Here is a 20,845-nt window from a genome sequence, read left to right as displayed (position 1 = left end):
GCGTTGGGTCTTTGTTGCTGTGCGGGCTTTCTCTAGTTGCGGCGAGCAGGGGCTACTCTTTGTTGCGGTGCGTGGGCTTCTCATTGCAGTGGCTTCTCTTTGTTGTGGACCACAGGCTCTAAGGCACTTGGGCTCAGTAGTTGTGGCTCGTGGGCTCTAGAGTGCAGGCTCAGTAGTTGTGGCGCACGGGCTTAGTTGCTCCACAGCATGTGGGATATTCCTGGACTAGGGCTCAAACCCGTGTCCCTTCCGTTGGCAGGCAGATTCTTAACCACTGTGCCACCAGGGAAGTCCAAGGCTGTTTTTATTATAATATGAAGATTTTTTTTGCCTTTTTCACTCTCATTCTCTCATGAGTGTACAGTGGAGTTTTGCAGGGGCCATGTATGATGTGTCACAATAGATTGAATGCAGAAGCAAGTATGAGAATGCAGTTGTCTTCAGTTAAGTCAGCCATTAAAGAGATTTGCAGAGATGTAAAATAATGCAGTGATTATTATAAATTTTTTGTTTTGGCAAATAAAGTTATTTTTCATAAGAATATGTTATTTATGTTGACATTTATATTGATTTATGCAGTGATTTTTTTTGGAATTCTTGAATTTTATTTTTTTATACAGCAGGTTCTTATCAGGTATCCATTTTATACATGTTACTGTATATATGTCAATCCCAATCTCCCAGTTCATCACACCACCACCACCCCCCCACCCCCCGCACCACTTGCCCCCCTTGGTGTCTATATGTTTGTTCTCTACATCTGTGTCTCTATTTCTGCCCTGCAAACCGGTTCATCTGTACCATTTTTCTAGGTTCCATATATGCGTTAATATACTATATTTGTTTTTCTCTTTCTGACTTACTTCATTCTGTATGACAGTCTCTAAATCCATCCACGTCTCTACAAATGACCCAATTTCGTTCCATTTTATGGCTGAGTAATAGTCCATTGTATATATATACCACATCTTCTAATTCTTCTTTATCCATTAGTCTGTCGATGGGCATTTAGGTTGCTTCCATGTCCTGGCTATTGTAAATAGTTCTGCAATGAACATTGGGTGCATGTGTCTTTTTGAATTATGTTTTTCTCTGGGTAGATGCCCAGTAGTGAGATTGCTAGTTCATACGGTAATTCTATTTTTAGCTTTTTAAGGAACCTCCATACTGTTCTCCATGGTGGCTGTATCAATTTACATTACCACCAACAGTGCAAGAGGGTTCCCTTTTCTCCATACCCTCTCCAGCATTTGTTGTTTGTAGATTTTCTGATGATGCCCATTCTAACTGGTGTGAGATGATACCTCATTGTAGTTTTGATTTGCATTTCTCTAATAATTAGTGATGTTGAGCAGCTTTTTTTTTTTTTTTTTTTTTTTTTTTTGCTGTACGCGGGCCTCTCACTGCTGTGGCCTCTCCCGTTGCGGAGCACAGGCTCCAGACGCGCAGGCTCAGCGGCCATGGCTCACGGGCCCAGCCGCTCTGCGGCATGTGGGATCCTCCCGGACCAGGGCACGAACCCACGTCCCCTGCATTGGAAGGCGGATCCTCAACCACTGCGCCACCAGGGAAGCCCTGTTGAGCAGCTTTTCATGTGCTTCTTGGCCATCTTTATGGCCATTTCTTTGGAGAAATGTCTATTTAGGTCTTCTGCCCATTTTTGGATTGGGTTTTTTTTTTTTTTTTTAAATATTGAGCTGCATGAGCAGTTTTTGGAGATTAATCCTTTGTCTGTTGATTCATTTGCAAATATTTCGTCTCGTTTGTAGTTTCCTTTGCTGTGCAAAAGCTTTTAAGTTTCATTAGGTCCCATTTGTTTATTTTTGTTTTTATTTTCATTACTCTAGGAGGTGGATCAAAAAAGATCTTGCTGTGATTTATGTCAAAGAGTGTTCTTCCTATGTTTTCCTCTAAGAGTTTTATAGTGTCCGGTCTTACATTTAGGTCTCTAATCCATTTTGAGTTTATTTTTGTGTATGGTGTTAGGGAGTGTCTAATTTCATTCTTTTACATGTAGCTGTCCAGTTTTCCCAGCACCACTTATTGAAGAGACTGTCTTTTCTCCATTGTATGTTCTTGCCTCCTTTGTCATAGATTAGTTGACCATAGGTGTGTGGGTTTATCTCTGGGCTTTCTATCCTGTTCCATTGATCTATATTTCTGTTTTTGTGCCAGTACCATATTGTCTTGATTACTGTAGCCTTGCAGTATAGTCTGAAGTCAGAGAGTCTGATTCCTCCAGCACTGTTTTTTTCCCCTCAAGACTGCTTTGGCTATTTGGGGTCTTTTGTGTCTCCATAGAAATTTTAAGATTTTTTGTTCTAGTTTTGTAAAAAATGCCACTGGTTAATTTGATAGGGATTGCATTGAATCTGCAGATTGCTTTGGATAGTATAGTCATTTTCACAATATTGATTCTTCCAGTCAAAGAACATGGTATATCTCTCCATCTGTTTGTGTCATCTTTGATTTCTTTTTTTTTTAAATTAATTAATTAATTAATTAATTTTTGGTTGCATTGGGTCTTCGTTGCTGACTGCAGGCTTTCTCTCTAGTTGCAGCAAGTGGGGGCTACTCTTGGTTGTGGTGCGCTAGCTTCTTATTGCGGTGGCTCTTCTTTGTTGCAGAGCATGGGCTCTAGGCACACGGGCTTCGGTAGTTGTGGCTCGCAGGCTCTAGAGCGCTGGCTTAGTAGTTGTAGTGCATGGGCTTAGTTGCTCTGTGGCATGTGGTATCTTCCCGGACCAGGGCTTGAGCCCACATCCCCTGCATTGGCAGGCAGATTCTTAACCACTGCACCACCAGGGAAGCCTCATCGTTGATTTCTTTCATCAGGGTCTTATAGTTTTCTGAGTATAGGTCTTTTACCTCCTTAGGTGGTTTTTTCCCTAGATATTTTATTCTTTTTGTTGCAGTGGTGAATGGGATTGTTTCCTTAATTTCTCTTTCTGATCTTTCATTGTTAGTGTATAGGAATGCAAGAGATTTTTGTGTATTAATTTTGTATCCTGCAGCTTTACCAAATTCATTGATTAGCTATAGTAGCTTTCTGGTGGCATCTTTAGGATTCTCTATGTATAGTATCATGTCATCTGCAAACAGTGACAGTTTTACTTCTTTTCCAATTTGTTTTCCTTTTATTTCTTTTTCTTCTCTGAGTGCCGTGGCTAGGAATTGCAAAACTGTGTTGAATAATAGTGGTGAGAGTGGACATCCTTGTCTTGTTCCTGATCTTAGAGGAAATGCTTTCAGCTTTTCACCATTGAGAATGATGTTTGCTGTGGCTTTGTCGTATATGGCCTTTATTATGTTGAGGTAGGTTCCCTCTGTGCCCACTTTCTGGAGAGTTTTTGTCATAAATGGGTGTTGAATTTTGTCAAAAGCTTTTTCTGCATCTCTTGACATGATCTTATGGGTTTTATTCTTTACTTTGTTAATATGGTATATTACATTGATTGATCTGCATATATTGAAGAATCCTTGCATCCCTGGCATAAATCTCACTTGATCATGGTGTATAATCCTTTTAATGTGTTGTTGGATTCTGTTTGCTAGTATTTTGTTGAGGATTTTTGCATCTATATTCATCAGTGATATTGGTCTCTAATTTTCTTTTCATGTAGTATCTTTGTCTGGTTTTTGTATCAGGGATGGTGGTGGCCTCATAGAATGAGTTTGGGAGTGTTCCTTCCTCTGCAATTTTTTGGAAGAGTTTGAGAAGGATGAGTGTTAGCTCTTCTCTAAATGTTTGATAGAATTCACTGGTGAAGCCATCTGGTCCTGGACTTTTGTTTGTTGGAAGATTTTTAATCACAGTTTCAATTTCATTACTTGTGACTGGTCATATTTTCTATTTCTTCCTGATGCATTCTTGGAAGATTATACCTTTCTAAGGATTTGTCAGTTTCTTCCAGGTTGTCCATTTTATTGACATAGAGTTGCTTATAGTAGTCTCTTATGATGCTTTGTATTTCTGCCTTGTCCGTTGTAACTTCTTTTTCATTTCTAATTTTCTTGATTTGAGTCCTCTCTCTCTTTTGCTTGATGAGTCTGGCTAAAGGTTTATCAATTTTCTTTATCTTCTCAAAGAACCAGCTTTTGGTTTTATTGATCTTTGCTATTGTTTTCTTTGTTTCTATTTCATTTATTTCTGCTCTGATCTTTATGATTTCTTTCCTTCAACTAACTTTGGGTTTTGTTTGTTCTTCTTTCTCTCGTTCCTTTAGGTGAAAGTTTAGATTGTTTATTTGAGATTTTTCTTGTTTGTTGAGGCAGGCTTGTATTGCTATAAACTTCCCTCTTAGAACTGCTTTTGCTGCATCCCATAGGTTTTGGATCGTCATGTTTTCATTGTCATTTGTCTCTAGGTATTTTTTGATTTCCTCTTTGATTTCTTCAGTAATCTCTTGGTTATTTAGTAATGTATTCTTTAGCCTCCATGTGTTTGGGTTTTTTACATTTTTTCCCCTGTAATGAATTTCTAATCTCATAGCATTGTGGTCAGAAAAGATGCTTGATATGATTTCAGTTTTCTTAAATTTACCAAGGCTTGATTTTTGATGCAAGATGTGATCTATCCTGGAGAATGTTCCATGTGCCCTTGAGAAGGAAAGTGTAATTTGCGGTTTTTGGATGGAATGTCCTGTAAATATCAATTAAATCTATCTGGTCTATTGTGTTATTTAAACCTTATGTTTCCTTATTAATTTTCTGTCTGGATGATCTGTCCATTGGTGTAAGTGAGGTGTTAAAGTCCCCCACTATTATTGTGTTACTGTCGATTTCCTCTTTTATAGCTGTTAGCAGTTGTTTTATGTATTGTGGTGCTACTGTGTTGGGTGCATATATATTTATAATTGTTATGTCTTCTTCTTGGAATGATCCCTTGATCATTATGTAGTGTCCTTCCTTGTCTCTTGTAACATTCTTTATTTTAAAGTGTATTTCATCTGATATGAGTATTGCTACTCCAGCTTTCTTTTGATTTCCATTTTCATGGAATATCTTTTTCCATCCCCTCACTTTCAGTTTGTATGTGTCCCTAGGTCTGAAGTGGGTCTTTTGTAGACAGCATATATATGGGTCTTGTTTTTGCATCCATTCAGCGACCCTGTGTCTTTTGGTTGGAGCATTTAATCCATTCACGTTTAAGGAAATTATCAATATGTATGTTCCTATTACCATTTTCGTAATTGTTTTGGGTTTGTTTTTGTAGGTGCTTTTATTTTCTTGTGTTTCCCGCTTAGAGAAGTTCCTTTAGCATTTGCTGTAGAGCTGGTTTGATGGTGCTGAATTCTCTTAGCTTTTGCTTGTCTGTAAAGCTTTTGATTTCTCCATCAAATCTGAATGAGATCCTTGCCAGGTCGAGTTATCTTGGTTGTAGGTTCTTCTCTTTCATCACTTTAAATATGTCATGCCACTCCCTTCTGGCTTGTAGAGTTTCTGCTGAGAAATCAGCTGTTAACCTTATGGAAGTTCCCTTGTATGTTATTTGTTGTTTTTGCCTTGCTGCTTTCAATAATTTTTCTTTGTCTTTAATTTTTACCAATTTGATGGTAAAAACCTTGGCGTGTTTCTCTTTGGGTGTATCCTACCTGAGACTCTCTGCACTTCCTAGACTTGGGTAGATATTTCCTTTCCTGTGTTAGGGAAGTTTTCGACTATAATCTCTTCAGATATTTTCTCAGCTCCTTTCTCTCTCTTCTCCTTCTGGGACCCCTATAATGTGAATGTTATTGTGTTTAATGCTGTCCCAAAGGTCTCTTAGGTTGTCTTCATTTCTTTTCATTCTTTTTTCTTTATTCTGTTCTGTCGCAGTGAATTCCACCATTCTGTCTTCCACGTCACTTATCTGTTGTTCTGCCTCAGTTATTTTGCTATTGATTCCTTTTAGTGTATTTTTCATTTCAGTTATTGTATTGTTCATCTCTGTTTGTTCTTAATTCTTCTAGGTCTTTGTTGAGCATTTCTTGCATCTTCTCGATCTTTGCCTCCATTCTTTTTCCAAGGTCCTGGGTCATGTTCACTATCATTATTCTGAATTCTTTCTCTGGAAGGTTTCCTATCTCCACTTCATTTAGTTGTTTTTCTGGGGTTTTATTTTGTTCCTTCATCTGGTACAAAGTCCTCTGCCTTTTCATTTTGTCTATCTTTCTGTGAATGTGGTTTTCCTTCCACAGGCTGCAGAATTGTAATTCTTCTTGCTTCTGCTCTATGTGGTGATTTTTAATGAATTAATATTTTTCTAAGTTTCCTAGTTTAATTTTCTTATACAGTAAGAATTGTTATCTATGCTCGTGTAAAGAAAAGCTTTTTGGGGTTGGTCCTCAATCATTTTTTGAAAGGGTGCTGAGACCAAAGAGCTTGAAAACTGCTTTTTTGTAGTAATTGGCTTCACCATTTCCTCTAGTCCTTGGTATAAAGCACTGATTCTCCATCTTGAGCATGCATCAGTCACCTGGAAGACTTGTTAAGATACAGATTGCTGGGCCCATTCCTAGAGTTTCTGGTTTAATAGTTCTGAGCTGGGACCTGAAAGTTTGTATTTCTGATAATTGCCAGTGTGATGATGATGTTGGCCTGGAAACTACATTTTGAGACTCACTGGTGTAAAGAAATATTGCTTATGAGGAAGAAAACCTACTTTTTGAACATCTACTATGTGTCAGTAAACATTATTTTATGCTCATGACAACTCTGTAAGGAGGTAGGCATTCTCCCCCTTTTTATTGTACCTCAGGAAACTGAAACTTAGAGGACTCACAGCCAGGAAAGTACATCATCACTTCAAGTCTGTTCACTTAAAGTCTGTTCATAAGGCCTATGCTCTTTTTTTTTTAATATTTATTTATTTGTTTATTTGGCTGCACCAGGTCTTAGTTGTGGCACATGGGATCTTCATTGCACCATGTGGGATCTTCATTGCAGCACACGGAATCTTTTAGTTGTGAGATGCGGGCTCTTTAGTTGTGGCATGCTAACTGTTTGTTGTGGCATGTGGTATCTAGTTCTCTGACCAGGGAATGAGCCCAGACCCCCTGCATTGGGAGCGTGGAGTCTTAGCCACTGGACCACCAGGGAAGTCCCAAGGCCTATGCTCTTTACACAGCCTCTTCCTTGCTTTTTTTTTTTTTTTTTAAATCAGTAGTGGCTTTAATGAGATGTAATTCTCATATCAAATAAGTCAGTCATTTCCATGTAAAGCGTGCAACTTAGTAGTTTTTAGTCTATTCACAGAGTTGTGCTGCCATTACCACATCAATTTTAGAACATTTCTCATCACCTCCAGAAAGAAACCCTGTAGCCATTAGCAGTTACTTCATATTTTCCCCAGTCCCTGTGTCCTGGATAACCACTAATCTACTTTCTATTTCTATAGATTTGCCTGTTTTGGACATTCATATTAATGGAATCATACAATATGTAGTCTTTTGTGACTGACTTCATTTAGCATAATGTTTTCAGGGTTCATCTGTGTTGTAGCATTTTATCAAAACTTTATGTTTTTCTTACTAAACAACATGCTGCTGTATGGAAGTACTACATTTTATTTATCCATCAGTTGATAGATATTTGGGTTGTTTCCACTTTTTGGTTATTTTAAATAATGCTGTTATTAACATTCATGTCCAAGTTCTTTTTTAAAATATTTATCTATTAATTTCTTTATTTGGCCACGTTGGGTCTTAGTTGTGCATATGGTATCTTTCGTTGTGGCATGCAGGCTATCCATTGTGGCACCTGGGCTCAGTAGTTGCGGCACGTGGGATCTTGAGCTCATGGGCTCGGTTGCCTTGCCACATGTGGGGTCTTAGTTCCCTGACCAGGGATCGAACCCACGTCCCCTGCATTGGAAGGCAGATTCTTAACCACTGGACTATCAGGGAAGTCCCTCATGTCCAAGTTTTTACATGAGTATAGTTTCTGTTTCTCTTGAGTATATAACTAGGAGTGAAACTGCTAGGTCATATGGTGTGGTTTTCATATCTTTGTCATATGCTATGTTTAACCTTTTGATGATCTGCCAGACTTTTGTTTGTTTGTTTTTTAAAGTATGTTATAAATTTATTTATTTTTATTTTTGGCTGAATTGGGTCTTTGTTGCTGCGTGTGGGCGTTCTCTAGTTGTGGCTTGCGGGCTCAGTAGTTGTGGCATATGGGCTTAGTTGCTCCACGGCATGTGGGATCTTCCTGGACCAGGGCTCAAACTTGTGTCCCCTGCATTGGCAGGCAGATTCTTAACCACTGCGCCACCAAGGTAGTCCCTGCCAGACTTTTTTCCAAAGCAGCTACACCATTTTACATTCCCACCAGCAGTGTATGAGAATTCCAGTTTTTTCACATCCTTGCCAACATTTGTTATCTTATTTATTTATTTATTTATTTATTTTTGGTTGTGTTGGGTCTTCCTTGCTGTGCGTGGGCTTTCTCTAGTTGCAGCGAGTGGGGGCTAACTCTTGCAGTGCGCAGGTTTCTCATTGGGGTGGCTTCTCGTTGCAAAGCATAGCTCAGGCTGTAGTTGTGTGGGCTTTTGTCGTTGTGGCTCACAGGCTGTAGAGCGCAGGCTCAGCAGTTGTGGCACATGGGCTGAGTTGCTCCGCGGCATGTGGGATCTTCCCGGATCAGGGCTTGAATCCTCATCCTCTGCATTGGCAGGCGGATTGTTAACCACTGTGCCACCAGGGAAGTCCCTGTTATCTTTTATTATTTTAAAAAAAACTTTTTTTTTAACTGTATTTTTTGGCCGTGCCACACGTCATGTGGGGTCTGGGTTCTCCGACCAGGGATGGAACCCATGCCCCTGCATTGGAAGCGTGGAGTCTTAACCACTGGACTTCCAGGGAAGTCCCTATTATCTTTTTTTTTTTATTATAGTCAACCTCCTGGGTTTAAATGGTATCTCATTTTGCTTTTGATTTGCATTTCCCTGACGGCTAACAATGTTAAGTAACTTTTCATGTGCTTACCGGCCATTTGCTTATCTTCTTGGGAGAAGTGTCTGTTCAGATCCTCTCCCATTTTTTGTGTATGTTGTGAGGATGAGGTCCAACTTCATTCTTTTTACATAGATAGCCAGTTGTCCCAGCACCATCTTTGGTTATCTTTTGTGATGTATATAATCACTGATCTACCTTCTTATTTTATACCTTCCTCCTTCCTACATGAGCTCAGAGTAATTTTTTTTTTAATTTATTTATGTAGGCTGCACTGGGTCTTAGTTGCTGCACGTGGCATCTTCGTTGTGGCATGTGGACTTTTAGTTGCGATATGTGGGCTTCTTAGTTGTGGCATGCAAACTCAGTTGCAACATGCATATGAGATCTAGTTCCCCAAACAGGGATTGAACCCAGGCCTCCTGTATTGGGAGCGTGGATTCTTACCCACTGGACCACCAGGGAAGTCCGAGTTCAGAGTAATTTAGGTATGTGTGTCTGATGGAAAAACCTTTTCTTTTTTAAAATTACATACTATACGTAGCATCTTTTCGTGCTGTTTTGTATGCTGAAGTAACTTCAATAAGACATGAGCTGCATTATTATCAGAAATGCATGGGTCAGGATATAATAACCTTAGATTAAATGATCAGGAATCTGTGGCTTCTCTATTAAAACAATGCTGTCTTAAATAAGCACTCTAAAGAATCATTCAACAGTGCCCATATTTTAGCAGCAAAGTTGGAGGTATCTCCAAAAGAGATTTCAAACATTTTGTCTCTACTGTGTTTTTGTTGTTGTTGTTGTTGTTGTTTTTCTCTACTGTGTTTTTTTACTATTTGTCTGTGGTGGGGGTAGTTTTGATCCTGAGTTGGGAATTGAATGCCTTCTGACCTTTTAGAACAAGATTCCCACACTTTTTATTACTAACCACATGGATAAACTATTTTTTGATCATACGCCTAAGTATATATTTATAAATTGTATACTTGTACTACTATGTCAGTATGCAAAAACAAAAGGGGTTACTTTTAAAAAGGAAGTCAAGAAATGAGCAAAAGTTTTGATATTTCCCACTTGATAGTCTTGCTTGCTCTCAGGTGGATATGTGTTGCTCTGAATGCAACACATTCAGAGTGTGATGCTGGAGAATTTTGCCTATGGTTTTGGAGATTATGGCCTCCTCAGAAGCCTTGGGTATGGCGGCCCCTCCTCTTCACATTACCCAGGGTTCCCGTCTGAGATCTCTTCTTCCCTTCGGGGCTGGATTCTCGATGTTGCCCTATTCACTCACTGGTGAATCTTGTCGCTGCAGGTACAGGTGCAGGTACAGCAGTCTCCGCAGCAGGTCTCGGCTCAGCAGCTCTCCCCGCAGCTCACCGTTCACCAACCTGCTGAGCAGCCCATCCATGTCCAGGTGCAGATCCAAGGCCAAGCAGCACAGCCGACAGCCCCCTCCATCCAGACCCCATCTCTGCAGAGCCCCAGCCCTTCGCAGCTGCAGGCGGCCCAGATCCAGGTGCAGCACATGCAGGCGGCCCAGCAGATCCAGGCTGCAGAGATCCCAGAGGAGCACATCCCACATCAACAGATCCAGGCTCAGCTGGTGGCTGGCCAGTCTCTTGCTGGGGGTCAGCAGATCCAAATCCAGACTGTGGGTGCCCTTTCCCCACCACCGTCCCAGCAGGGCTCACCTCGGGAAGGGGAGCGGCGGGTTGGCACGGCCAGTGTCCTCCAGCCAGTGAAGAAGCGCAAAGTGGACATGCCCATCACTGTGTCCTACGCCATCTCAGGGCAGCCGGTGGCCACCGTGCTGGCCATTCCACAGGGCCAGCAGCAGAGTTATGTGTCTTTGAGGCCCGACTTACTAACAGTAGACAGTGCCCACCTGTACAGTGCCACTGGGACCATTACTAGCCCTACAGGAGAAACTTGGACCATACCTGTTTACTCTGCCCAGCCCCGGGGGGACCCTCAGCAGCAGAGCATTACTCACATTGCCATTCCCCAGGAAGCCTACAACGCAGTTCACGTCAGTGGCTCACCCACAGCCCTGGCAGCTGTAAAGCTGGAGGATGACAAGGAGAAGATGGTGGGCACCACGTCTGTAGTGAAAAACTCCCATGAAGAGGTAGTGCAGACCCTTGCAAACTCTCTCTTTCCAGCACAGTTCATGAATGGCAACATCCACATTCCAGTGGCTGTGCAGGCCGTGGCAGGCACATACCAGAATACAGCTCAGACTGTCCATATATGGGACCCGCAGCAGCAGCCACAACAACAAACCCCCCAGGAACAGACGCCACCGCCACCACAGCAGCAGCAGCAGCAGCAGCAACTCCAGGTTACTTGTTCAGTAAGTGAGACTTATCTGTAGGGCAGCCTGCTCCCTCAGGGCCCAGTGCAACACAGAACTTGCCTGGTAACCTCTTTCGCCTCTGGCTTGTTTACAGGAATGACGTTGGTCTTGCAGTAATACAGTATTTAGTATTTTAATTAGAGTTGGGGAGAGGGGACAGGAATGGCAAGTGAAGCTGTGGAACGGCAGGAATTCTAGCCTGGTACCTGAAGGTAAATGAAATGACCAGTAACTGCTTTGGGGATAGATGCCTGGAGTGCTTTTTTGTGATCTCTTTAGGAAGGGTAAACTTCTAGGTAGAGACTAATGGGTCACCCCAAGTGTTATCTCTGTCCCAGAAGCTGCTTTCTGCATCACAAATGAACAGATCTAGTGGAACCCCTGTAGTTTAGCACACAGGCTCTAAACTCTTCACAGTTGAGAGGGTGTTAAATTGTTCCTCCTTTAGTTGTCATCTAAAGATGGACTACACTGGACACAGTATAAGTGAATTATGAGATCTAAAATACCTTCTGGTGGGCCTGTTAAAAGTGATCATCTTTGGGGAATTCCCTGGTGATCCAGCGGTTAGGACTCCACACTGCCACTGCAGGGGGCATGGATTTGATCCCTGGTTGGGGAATTAAGATTCCCTCAAGGCATGTAACATGGCCCCCCAAAAAAAAAAAAAGTGATCATCTTGGGAGTCTTGAATAAGCCCCCTTATGCAGTGGGACTTTCCAACCGTGTTTTTACGTTCCTTAAAAAATAGTTAAGACAAGCCATGGTTAATTGAGTTTTCTGTCATGGCAGCTATGTTGAGCTAAGTTGTTTTGTTTTTTTTAATAAATTTATTTTATTTTTGGCTGTGTTGGGTCTTCATTGCTGCACACGGGCTTTCTCTAGTTGTGGCGAGCAGGGGCTACTCTTCATTGCGGTGTGTATGCCTCTCATTGTGGTGGCTTCTCCTGTTGCAGAGCACGGACTCTAGGTGCGCAGGCCTCAGCAGTTGTGGCTCGTGGGCTCTAGAGCGCAGACTCAGTAGTTGTGGTACACGGCTCAGCTGCTCCATGGCATGTGGCATCCTCCCGGACGAGGCCTCGAACCCGTGTCCCCTACTTTGGCAGGCGGACTCCCAGCCACTGCGCCACCAGGGAAGCCCTGAGCTAAATTTTTTAACTTTTTATTTTGAAATGATTTTAGATTTATAGAAAAGTTGCAAAAATAAAACTGTTAAAATTTTTTTTAAAAGAGGCACTTTTTTAAAATTTATTTTTGGCTACGTTGGGTCTTCATTGCTGCGCATGGGCTTTCTCTAGTTGCAGTGAGCGGGGGCTACTCATTGTGTTGGCTTCTCTTGTTGTGAAGCACTGGCTCTAGGCGCACGGGCTTCAGTAGTTGTGTCACGTAGGCTCAGTAGTTGTGGCTCGTGGGCTCCAGAGCACAGCCCCAGTAGTTGTGGCGCACAGGCTTAGTTCCTCTGCGGCATGTAGGAATCTTCCCGGACCAGGGATCGAACCCGTGTCCCCTGCATTGGCAGGTGGATTCTCAACCACTGTGCCACCAGGAAAGCCCAGAACTGTTGAAATTTTAACTTTAAAATTACTTGGCTCTTTTATCTTTTCTAATTGTTAATCTTCTTAAGGCTATCACAGATCCACCTTTTAAGACTGTTAGTAAAGTTTCTGGTCCCTTGTCTAGCAGACATTTAGAGTGGATGTAGGGCCTCTGGTCTCATGGGACTGGTGAAGGTAGTGTGCCTCAGCACAGGAGCTCTGGGAATGCATGTGAGGGAGCTGGCACAAACAAAGCACTGTTAGACCAGGGACCACACTCAGAAACTCAAGACGTAAATGATTGGGTAAGCAAAAGCTGACCGAGTGGTTTCATAGAGGCAACAGTATGTTAATCTTAAGTGACTTTGTTAAGGACCTATTAAATATCCAGCTGTCAGGCCTAGAAGTAGAACAAGACAGTGTCATTGCTTCGGGTAGCTTATAGTGTAGTGGAAGTGAGACCATATGATTTGTTTCTGTAAAGTATAAAGCAGCATAATCAAGTGTGACAACGTGTGCTACACACACAAAGTCAAGCTGGGAATTCAGAAATCAATCTAGGTTAAATGTCAGCAGAGGTATCTTTGTGGAAAAAATGGCATTTGATCTCTAGTTTATAGCTTAGATCGACAGAAGGATGGAGCAGGATGAATAAGAGCCAGGGGTGGACACAAGTGATATGGCCTAGGTTAACATGAGAGGAGGAGAACCATGGGAGAGGATTTAGTACAGGGGGCAAAGGGGCTATCTTCCCGAAGTGAAGAGCTGATACGATCTGTGGTAGGAAAATTTTCCAGAATCCTAAGAGTCGTGGTAATAAGAAGAATCAATTACTGGTGTGTAGAATTGATTGCATGTAGGAGAGACCGGACAGGAGACTTGTAATGGTGCTCTGTGCTGACCTTTTGCTGACAGGGATGGAGCATATCAGGCCTCTCCTCTGCTCTCCTGGGCCTGATGTTCCAATTTGCAATTCAGGACTCTTGTTGCTCATTGGGCTCTGCTTGTAATTTGCACATCTGGGCCCTTCAGCAGGAAAATCTTTTCTAGAGTTCATTTTAGTAAGTTCATTTTAGCATTCTTCATGTTCTTCAGAGGCTGTGTCTCCTTTGGCAAAGTCTTATAGCGACGTATGTCAAGGGTTATTACCAGAAAAAGAAAAATTGGGAAGAATACCCATCATGCAGGAAAGATGAGTTTGTCCATTTACACCACAAATATCCCTCTGCTCTCCTTATCAGGCTCTGTTCTAGGTGCTGGGAAACAGAGGTGAATAAGAGTCTGCCCTTGGAGCCCTCATAGCCCATGGGAAGATAATTGTGCTGTGATGTGAGTTGAACCCTAAGGAGCGCTGATGTGTTCCTTCACCTGGCATACCCTTTTTGAAAGCTCTTTTATATCCTATCTTTAAAACCAGATTTGTGGCTAAACCTCCCTCCCTTGACCTCACACCCACCTCCATCTGTTCCCCTATTTCTCCACTTTACTTTATTCCCAGAGTTCTCAAAAGGATTATCTGCACAGGCTGACTCTACTTGCTAACCAGTTTTCCCTTCAACTCATGACGGGGTCTGCTCTTGTTAAGGTCATCGGTGACCTACCTCCCCGTGGCCAGATCCAACAGACGTGTCTGTTTTTATCTCACTTATAGCAACACACAGCACAACAGACCATGCCTGCCTTCTTGAAACTCTCCTTTGGACTTCCATGTTATATGCACTCTTGGTCTTCCTCCTACCCCACTGGTTATTTTTCCTTCTCAGGAGACTTTGCTGAAGCCTCCTTCTCTTCTGTCTGAGCCATACATGTTGTTTCTCAAAGCTCTGTACTAACCCTCTTTTCTCCCTAAGGGATTTCTCTCCATTGTCATGATTTTCAGAATCCTCTAGATGTCTGCTGCAGAAGGTGATAATCACTGACACTATCTGCCAGGCACTGTCCTTAGTGTTGCATATATTAACTCATTTAATTCTCACACCAACCTTAAGAAGTGTGTACTACTATCTCCATTTTACAAATGAAGAAACTGAGGCACAGAGAGATTAAACAACAAGGCCAAAGCCACCTTTTAGTAAGTGGGAGAGTTGGCATTCAGCCTTGGACAGGCTGGCTCTAGAGCCCATGTCTTATACCATGTACTGCATTAACACACAGATCTTTATCCCTAGACTGTACCTTTCCCCTTAGGACCTTTCCCATACATTCAGCAGCCTACTTATTTATTTACTTGCATTTGTTAAACATATCTCAGCACTTCATTAGCATCCCCTCTACTACTATCAAAAACTATCCCATCTCAAAAAGTGATACCATCATCCACCCATTTGTTTAAGCCAGAAACCCAGGAGTCATCCTTGAGATCCTTGAGTCTGCTTTACTGTACTCCTCACAGTCAATTCATCAACAAGCCACATTGATTCTACCACCAAACTTCTCAGAATCTCTTAAATCATTTCACTGCCACCATCCTGGTCTTGGCCACCAGCACCTACTTCCACTTTTGCTCTTTAATCCATTTTCTACAGCTCAAGAATAATTTCCTTAAAATGTAAGATTATGTCACTTCCCAACTTAAAACTCTTTTAAGGTCTCCATTACAAATAGGAAAAACTCTACACCAAGTGTAGAAGGCCTTACTTGAATCAGTAGTTTTCAACCTGGATGAGACTTCTACTTCCCCTACCTACTGATAGACATTTGAACATGTGTAGAAGAATTTTCGTTGTCGGGATGATTAGGAGTGTTACATGTAGTGGGTGGAGGCACACAGTGAAGGGACCCTGGCTAATAAGACAGAGAAGCACTGCCCTAAATCCTCTGGCCCCCACCTACTTACCCAGTCAGACTCCTACTAGATTTCTAGCTTGGGTAGATGGTGTTGCCATTGAACAAGGTAAGAGAGGGAACTCTGAGGAGAATACTTCTGGATGGGCAAAGTGATGAATTCTCTCCGTAGATGTTAATGTGAGGTGGCTTTCAGATGTTCAGCTGGAGATGTGCAGTACCCACTGGCTATATTAAGGGACCGTCTAGCTTAGAGTCACAGAGTTAGCAATCATTTCCACAAACATGGAGATCTAAACTGGGAAGGTGGTTGAGACTCACCAAGGAGAATGGTAGTTGAACTGAGAAGTGTGTCTAGAGGGGAGCTCCAGGGTTGACAGACATTTAAGGGCCTAGCACTGGTATTTCTTTATTTCCTTGTTTGATCATGTATCTTATATCAAAGCTAGTAGGGTAGTTTTTATTTTTATTTATTGACAAGCAAATTTATGTCATGAATAAATTATTTTGCCTTCAATTTGAATGATTTGGCTTTCTTCAGCCCTTTAGTAGGCCCTGGCTTGGAAAATTGCTCAAGGGAATTTGTTCCCAATGTAGATAGATGTGTGAGACCCAAGAACCTGTGCTTTGTATCTGTGTTGGTGTCTGTCCTGCCTGATGGGGATTGTGATTGAAGGTCATGGACATTCTCTGCCCCTTTGGCTGCATGGTTTGGCTGTCAGACCGTTGAGGATGGGACTACTCTTCCTTTGGAGGCAGGAAGGTAAAACAGTGCCTCCTGTCTCTAGAAAATGTCCTTATGAGCCAAAGCAGTATTATTGAGAGGAACATGAAGGATGATTTTCAACCATGACTGGACATTAGAATCACCTGGAGAGCTTTTAAAACTACTGCTGGCAGGCTTCCACCTTCGACCAGTTAAATCAGAATCTCTGTGGATAAGGCCCAGGCATGGGTGTTTTTTAAAATCAGCCAGATGATATTAAGGTGCAACCAAGTTTAACAGTCTGGACACTTGGTACTCAAAGTAGAGTCTGCAGACCAGCTCCCTTATTTGGGAGCTTGTTAGAAATGCAGAATCTCAGGTCCCACCTGCGATCTTTCTAATTAGAATCTGCATTTTAATAAAATCCCCAAGGGGTTTATTTGCGCATTGTAGTTTGATGAGCAGTGCTTTGTGCCAGTAAGTTCTGAGCAGTGACTAAACGTTAGAATTGCCTTTTTACGTGGGAAGGTTTTAAAAAGACTGATACCTCTTTAAAAAGAGATTCTGGGGTGGAGCTCAGGTATTGGTGTTTTTAAATCAGAGATTCAGGGCTTCCCTGGTGGCACAGTGGTTGAGAGTCCGCCTGCCAATGCAGGGGACACGGGTTCGTGTCCCAGTCCGGGAAGATCCCACATGCCGCGGAGCGGCTGGGCCCGTGAGCCATGGCCGCTCAGCCTGTGCATCCGGAGCCTGTGCTCCACAACGGGAGAGGCCACAACAGTGAGAGGACTGCATACCACAAAAAAAAAAAAATCAGAGATTCAAAAGTACAGCCAAGACTAAGGAGCTTTGCACTAGTCTTTGCTGTCTCTGGAGTAAAGAATAGAACTCCAGAGGTTCTTGGAAGTACGACAGCAAGGAGAAGAGAGGTTTTTTTAATTAAAAGAACTATAACTTTTTTTTTGAGATTTTTTTTTTTTTAGAACAGTTTTAGACTTACAGAAAAATTACAGAATTTCCATAAACCCCACACCCAATTTCTGCAGTTATTAACATCTAACATTAGTATGGTACATTTGTGTTTTGTTTTTGTTTTTTACTATAAGTAACATTTTTCCAGCAGTTTTGCCAAAAGGCCTTTTGACACATTTTGATGGTTTCTCTCTCATAGGCTCAAACTGTCCAAGTTGCTGAAGTTGAACCACAGTCACAGCCACAGCCTTCCCCAGAACTTCTGCTTCCAAATTCTCTGAAGCCAGAAGAAGGGCTTGAAGTATGGAAAAACTGGGCACAGACCAAGAACGCTGAGCTAGAGAAGGATGCTCAGAACAGACTGGCGCCCATTGGGAGTAAGTGTTTGGGAGGGAAAGAGGGTTGGACTCTGGCAAAAATGCAATGGTACTTAAGCAGCAGGAGGACAGAATGGCAGGAAAGTGGTGTCCCTTGGCTCTCTGGGCACTAGGGCGCACCATCTGAAATAGTATGCTGAATTCAAGACAAGCAACAAGCAGGCCGGACCTACTATAAATGAGCAGAATTTGTGGGGTTTGCCCAAGATCAGGCATTTTTGTACACATGGATTTCTGGGACAGAGAGACTTCTGGGAGGAGATATGAATTAGTGAGTGCACTCAGGGGCCCTCTTCCTTAGCATTATCCTCACGTACTTCCTCATATTACAGAGGGTGGATTTTGTGTTTTTGCTTTCATGTCTTGGTCCTAATAATAATTGGGGGGATACGTGAGGTAGGAAGGATTTTGGTAAGGAAACCCTTTGTGTAATAGGGCAAACAGGATTATTGTCTTTGTAGGCTAGTTCTGATCGTAGATACAAGTGACCATTTTCATCCCAGCGCCTTCATGGGTGGTGTCTGCTCTGAAACCTCCTTCCAGGGATATGAGCAACCAGTAAAGGGACGGCTGTTGCCAGGACCCTCACTCACCTCTGGGGCTTGTGTTGCAGGGCGTCAGTTGCTGCGATTCCAGGAAGATCTCATCTCTTCTGCTGTGGCCGAGTTGAATTATGGGCTCTGTCTAATGACACGGGAAGCTCGAAATGGAGAAGGTGAACCCTATGACCCAGATGTGCTGTACTATATTTTCCTGTGTATTCAAAAGGTAGGAAACAGAACTTCACAGGAACATGTTTGAGCTGTGTTCCCATTGGGTATTTGCTGGGTAGTCAAATTAGTAAAATGACAGGCAAGTGGTTACAATAAAGACATTCTCTTTTAACTATATAGTGAATTTTTAAATGTATGTTTTTTAAAATTGGAAAAGATCTACATGTTCACTTTAAAAAATAAAACATCATCATAATCCCACTATCTAGAGAAACATCTATTAAAATATTTGATATATTACCTTAGAGTCTTTTTTTATCATGGAACATTTATATAACCCTTTTCATTAAAGTAAACGTGTAGTTTGCAGGAAAGCAGTTTATCCATAACAAAGTCTCGTGCTGACATGTAGCTTGTCTTCTCATTGTTTCCTGCATTAATGCAAAATAATTATTTGGAAGTGTCTAGCTAGAATATACAACTGTAGTTAGGTTGTCAGGACATCTAGGATGAAGATTAACAAAGAAATTCATTTTAGGACTGGCAGTTTAGGAGAGCAGAGGTGGATTTCTTAGTGTTTGAATGCTATTGTGGAGAAGCCCACAGTATGATGGAAGAACACTTGCTAACTAGGACTCACCCTGTTGCTTAGGCCTGAGAAAAGCCCATCTCCCACTTTGTTCCTCTTTCTTAACCAGTCACCCAGAGCACTGGGTGAAATGCTCTACATGCTTTGTCTCATTCCATGCTCTCTCACTCCTGGAAGGCAGGCACAGTCATCTCCTTTTACAAACAAGGAAACTGAGCCCCCAAAGTTAAAAGACTCCCATGAGTTACTAAACTTATACCACAGCTAGTAAGAGGCTGGCCCTGGAGCCCACATCGTGATTTTTGCTACCACAAGACAATGCCTTGCTTGGGTGAAATAGCATTCACAAAATCTGCCCCATTGACCCAATCTCAAGAGTGTTGTGAGAGTCAGTTCACATGCTGAAGTATACTGTGAAAGTGCCGCACACTGGACAGTTTTTTTTTTTAATTTATTTATTTGGCTGCGTTGGCTCTTTGTCATGGCACGTAGGATTTTTGTTGCGGCGTGTGGACTTCTCTCTAGTTGTGGTGCATGGGCTCAGTAGCCCCGCAGCATGTGGGATCTTAGTTCCCCAATGAGGGATCGAACCCAAGTCCCCTGCATTGGAAGACAGATTCTTAACCACTGGACCACCAGGGAAGTCCCTGCTGGACAGTTTTGACTTGGTGTGTTGGTTTGTTAATGGGGGAGGAATGGGTAGGGAGAGGTGAGGGTACTGGTAGAAAAATGTTTGCTTCCCCACAACAACTTGCCCAAGAGACTACCGACAACTTTTATTGATTATTTTTCTTTTAGTATCTTTTTGAAAATGGACGGGTTGATGACATTTTCTCCGATCTTTATTACGTTCGATTCACGGAGTGGCTGCATGAAGTTCTGAAGGACGTTCAGCCCCGAGTCACTCCACTTGGTAAGAATCTTCCTAGTCCTTGGATGTCTTTAGCACCTGGGTTTTAAAAAGATCACCTGGGGGGAAAAAAAAAAGATCAGCTACTTGTGTGGCTAGCTGTGATATAGCCTGTGGGTGAGGAGGCTATAAATCCCAGGCACCTAACATCAGTCTCTGTGCTGCTTGGCCTGATGTGGCTCACCAGACAGAGAATCTGGCTGGTTCCAGTGTGGCAAGGACACAGGGGCATGCAGAGTGTGGGGTAGTTACTCCATTTTTTTTCCCTATTAAAATTTATTGATTCAAATTAGAATCCTTGTAAAAATTAAGAATTATAAACTATTTCATCTGTAGGTTAATTATATTACATATTGAGTTTTTTCCCCCTTATGTTTAAATATACATTCTACATATATAGAACATAATTTTTGCTTTACCCATGGATAACCTGGGCAGCATGTTGTGTTGGAAAGAACATGAGTTTCGCAGTAGAATGTTTGAGGTGTTTTTTTTTTTGTTTTTTTTTTTAAATAAACTATTTTTGAGAGCAGTTTTAGGTTTACAGGAAAACTGAGCAGGAGATACAGAGAATCCCATATACTCCCTCACACAGCGTTTCCCCTATTATTAGTACCTTGTATTAGTGTAGTGTATTTGTTAAAATTGATGAGCCAATGTTTGGTACATTATTATTAACTAAAGTCTGAAGTTTACATTAGAGTTCACTCCTTGGGTTGTATCTTCTGTGGGTTTTGACAAATGTATAATGACATGTATCTACAATTCAGTATCATACAGAAGTTTCACTGCTTTAAAATCCCCCATGTTCCACTTATTCATCCCTCCCTCCATTCCCCTGACTCTCTAGCAATCTCTGATCTTTTTTACTGTCTCCATAATCTTGCCTTTTCCAGAATGTCATATAGTTAGAATAATTTAGTGTTAATTTCTTTCAATAACTTCATTTAGTGCTCCTGCATGTCTT

The 20,845-nt window shown here is 41.9% G+C and overlaps 1 protein-coding gene across 2 annotated transcripts in view; it reads left to right on the top strand.

Moving 5' to 3' along the window:
* Nucleotides 1–20,845, top strand: part of QRICH1 (glutamine rich 1) — a 54,963-nt gene that overhangs the window by 26,481 nt on the left and 7,637 nt on the right. For both annotated transcript variants that reach the window (XM_079934221.1, XM_079934220.1), the window contains 4 exons: nt 10,249–11,289; nt 17,489–17,666; nt 18,280–18,434; nt 19,767–19,881. In XM_079934221.1, the coding sequence (XP_079790347.1) occupies nt 10,249–11,289; nt 17,489–17,666; nt 18,280–18,434; nt 19,767–19,881 (1,489 nt within the window). The remainder of the gene's footprint in view (nt 1–10,248; nt 11,290–17,488; nt 17,667–18,279; nt 18,435–19,766; nt 19,882–20,845) is intronic.

This window comes from Stenella coeruleoalba, assembly GCF_951394435.1.
Source record: "Stenella coeruleoalba genome assembly, chromosome: 10".
NCBI lineage: Eukaryota > Metazoa > Chordata > Mammalia > Artiodactyla > Delphinidae > Stenella > Stenella coeruleoalba.
Note: the sequence above shows the minus strand (reverse complement) of the source record. Positions and strands in the feature narration are given on the sequence as shown.